Genomic DNA, 910 nt, shown 5'->3' with positions numbered 1-910 from the left:
TCCCTCATTATAGCGCGCGTAGATGACATGAGTATCTCCGGGAGTATCTGAGGATCCAAGGGGGTGTATCAGATTGCGTATTATTTTTGAAGTTGTGGGCAACATCTGATGCCGAGTCACAGCAGCTGGAAGCTTGAAAGCTCGAGCCCTGCTCTACTCCATATGTACGGTTACATGTATTGAGCCAAGCAAGACACGGAGAAACTCACCCAGTATGTTGATGAACCCCGCCTTCCTATAAAGTTCTCTCGCGGGTTGGTTTGTGCGGAGAACCAGTAGGTAGACTACACCCCAGTTCGGGTACGCCTTGGGAAACTGAGAGACAACAAGCATTGAAGGCTACTCTCAATGGCCATTTTTCGTGGGAATAGAGACTGCACAGTTCAACAGGAGAGTCCATCGCTGGTATCACCTCCTTGAAGGTTACAGACAAAAGTGTCGATGCAATTTTCTGCCTTCGCCAAGCTTCGACGACATAAACCTGAAAGTCCAGTTTGCAACTACCGTTCGAAAAAACAACCGAGTGGCGGCATTCGGCTTACAATATTTATGAGTCCAATCTTCCCAGACTTGCTCCCTTCCGGCCTATGAAGACAACGTTTGACTCAAACGGTTTGAGGATACCTCCATCGTCAATGTAGGACTCACCTGTGGGCTTTGATGGCAGTCTTGATCTTCTCAGGTGTGTTTTCTTCAGGGATGTCCATAGCGACCACGCCGACGACAGTCTGGGGAGGGAATTATTTCCGGCATAGTCATCGTAAACTACTGGATGCAGCCTACGATCCTCAATTCATTTTTAACCCACACTAGCGAATCGATAGTGTGCGAGACGGTCTCGCCGAGACCGGCCGTTGTCTTCAAACCGGAAGTGCATTGCACTCCATTCAATCATTAAATTTCAATGCAC

The 910-nt window shown here is 48.4% G+C and overlaps 1 protein-coding gene across 1 annotated transcript; it reads right to left on the bottom strand.

Moving 5' to 3' along the window:
• Positions 1-412: 412 nt before the first annotated feature.
• On the bottom strand, positions 413-707 carry Pmar_PMAR022879 (hypothetical protein; the record flags this gene model as incomplete). The annotated part of the gene is made up of 3 exons (XM_002786326.1): positions 413-481; positions 543-585; positions 649-707. Coding segments are annotated over 3 exons (171 nt in total), but the record flags the coding sequence as incomplete, so codon positions are not given.
• Positions 708-910: the final 203 nt, after the last annotated feature.

Source organism: Perkinsus marinus (assembly GCF_000006405.1).
Source record: "Perkinsus marinus ATCC 50983 genomic scaffold scf_1104296931428, whole genome shotgun sequence".
In the NCBI taxonomy this organism is placed as follows: domain Eukaryota; phylum Perkinsozoa; order Perkinsida; family Perkinsidae; genus Perkinsus; species Perkinsus marinus.
This window is presented reverse-complemented; position numbering and strand designations above follow the sequence as displayed.